This window comes from Octopus bimaculoides, chromosome 4 (genome assembly GCF_001194135.2).
Source record: "Octopus bimaculoides isolate UCB-OBI-ISO-001 chromosome 4, ASM119413v2, whole genome shotgun sequence".
NCBI classification, from domain to species: domain Eukaryota; kingdom Metazoa; phylum Mollusca; class Cephalopoda; order Octopoda; family Octopodidae; genus Octopus; species Octopus bimaculoides.
Genome location: NC_068984.1, coordinates 125,492,063 through 125,494,518, shown reverse-complemented (window position 1 = coordinate 125,494,518; position 2,456 = coordinate 125,492,063). Strand labels below are relative to the sequence as shown.

General features: G+C 37.2%; 1 protein-coding gene across 1 annotated transcript in view; it reads right to left on the bottom strand.

Annotated features, from left to right (window-relative positions):
• Positions 1-6: 6 nt before the first annotated feature.
• The window catches only part of LOC106871551 (solute carrier organic anion transporter family member 2A1), a 15,949-nt gene continuing 13,499 nt past the window's right edge, over positions 7-2,456 (bottom strand). Inside the window, exon 6 of the mRNA XM_014918054.2 lies at positions 7-2,396. Coding sequence (XP_014773540.1) covers positions 2,146-2,396 — 251 coding nt within the window. The 3' untranslated portion in view covers positions 7-2,145. The remainder of the gene's footprint in view (positions 2,397-2,456) is intronic.

The window sequence follows — 2,456 nt, the reverse complement described above, 5'->3', positions numbered from 1 at the left end:
CTGAGCACTCCACACACGCGTGTACCCTAAAAGTAGTTCTCGGGGATATTCAGCGTAACACAGAGTATGACAAGGCTGACCCTCTGAATTACAGGCACAACAGAATCAGGAAGAAAAGGTGAGAGAAAGTTGTGGTGAAAGAGTACAGCAGGGTTCACCACCATCCCCTGCCGGAGCCTCGTGGAACTTTAGGTGTTTTCGCTCAATAAACACTCACAACGCCCGCTCTGGGAATCGAAACCGCGATCCTATGACCGCGAGTCTGCTACCCTAACCACTGGGCCATTGCGCCTCCACATATCGAAACTTAAAGGATAACTTATATAATATAAAGCTGCTTTTCTCCCCTACATGCTGTCTCAAGTCTTTAGAAATATATATAATTATAGCAATCTTTATGTCCAACTTAATATGAATGTATTGTAAGAATGCTGTAATACTGAGTATTAAATTTTGGAGAGCATATTGTACAGACGTTTAGTGCTTAAAAGTACAGAAATATCGGTAGCTGACAAAAGTTGTCCAGCATCGGTGTCAAAACTGCTAGATCACGTGATATCTGAGCGTTTGTACTTCACCAGTAGGAGATATCTACTACTACCGCAGCTTCCATTGATAAATAGAAAAATAGTGACAAATCAGACACTGGTGTTGCAAATAGCAGTATTACCGCGTTTTTACAGTACATCCACATAAAGCAGGATATAAAAATTTCTATTTAGTATCAACACTGCTTTCGTCACGAATATCTAACATATAACTATGAATAGTCAAGTGTATCGATCTATAACAGTATATCCTAAAAAATATAGACTGCCACTATATCCAAGTAAACTACTTGAAAAAATAAATAGTTATTGTATATAGCAATCAGTGTATCATGCATATTCGATACATACTGTCAATCGGCTAGTTGCTACAATATTTCTTTTAAGATAATATCTCCTATGAACTCGCTGTGTTAAAAGCACAATAAATATCAAAACGAGACGAAAATTTGTTTCAGCAGTAGCCTGCGAGAGTACCAGATGCATTTCGGCCTTCAAAGCAAATACTGCAGTGACTGGCCTATTAACCATATATATATATACATTAAATATGTTGCATAAGTGGCCATCTTAATTAAATACTGCCTCAATTAATAATACTGGACTTAAATTCCGCTAGGAAGCTGTTCGTAGCATTAGTGACTATTTTATTCACTTCCTATATCAGAGATGACTAATTTTCGTCCGTGCATGCGGCTGGCTGCGAGTACGCGCCTTAAAAAAGGTTCTAAAAGTCTGCAATCCCATGGTCATTCAGGAGTTGTTATTTCAGGACAAATACTGTAATAACTAGCTTATCGAGCGAGTTTATGCATTAAGTATGATAGACATGGGTATCTTAATTAAATACTGCTTGAACTGCGTATACGGAATTTTAAAAATGCAATGTATCTGTAATCAAATGATCTCCAGCTATATTCCTCACATCTCTTCATATTCAGACATATCGTATCCACACATATCTAAGATAGATTAGGTTAACCAATGTGTCCTTCATATTTTTAAGACAGTAAAGTGGGATTTGCTTGCTATTTCTAGTTGGTCAAATGATCATATAGACGCACCCACTGAGGCTCGTAGAGATTCTTTAAATGCCTTTCTGTATGGTAATTAGCCACCCTTGTAAGGTATTCTTTATTGTATTAGTTAATAAGGCGGCGAGCTATCAGGATCTTTTGCACGCCGGACGAAATGTTTAGCAACATTTCTTCAGGTTTTACGTTCTGAGTTCATATGCTGCCGAGGTCGACTTTGCCTTTCATCTTTTCGGGGCCGATGAAATAAGTACCAGTCAAATACTGGGATCAATGTAATCGACTACTCCCCCTTCCAGAAGGTGGGCGTAGGAGTATCCATAATAGAAGGGATTATCCTGTTAGTTAACGGATTCAATGATGTTACATTGTTTACGTTAGGCAATAAACAGATCATATTACAGAGTTGTTCACGTTTTTTTCTTCACCTAAGCAATTACACGGAATGTTAGAATGTTAATGCTATATTAGTTAATTAATAATAAATAATTCTAATTAAAGAATTTTAGGGGATTTTTTTTCCATTACGGATTACAGATGAACTGAAGTGAAGTAATTCGATATCAGTTCTGGATAGCTAGATTTTTAGATTTCTTAGCTTTCTTTCTAGAACAATGAGAAATTATTGCTGCTAAGAAGATGGACAAGAAGCCAAGTAAGTCAATGGTTCCCAAAAGAGAGAAGAAGCGAATCCTAAATTTATCGATGTCATAAGTTTTACAGTAACCCCTTCCTCCATTACATGGCAGATAATTCCAGATGGTGCAGGTATTGTCAACAATGAGACCAAACAATGGCGGACCCGGGAAAAAACCTGTAATGAAAAACGGAAAAAATGGAATTAGATAGGGTATGTATGTATATAAGTACACAC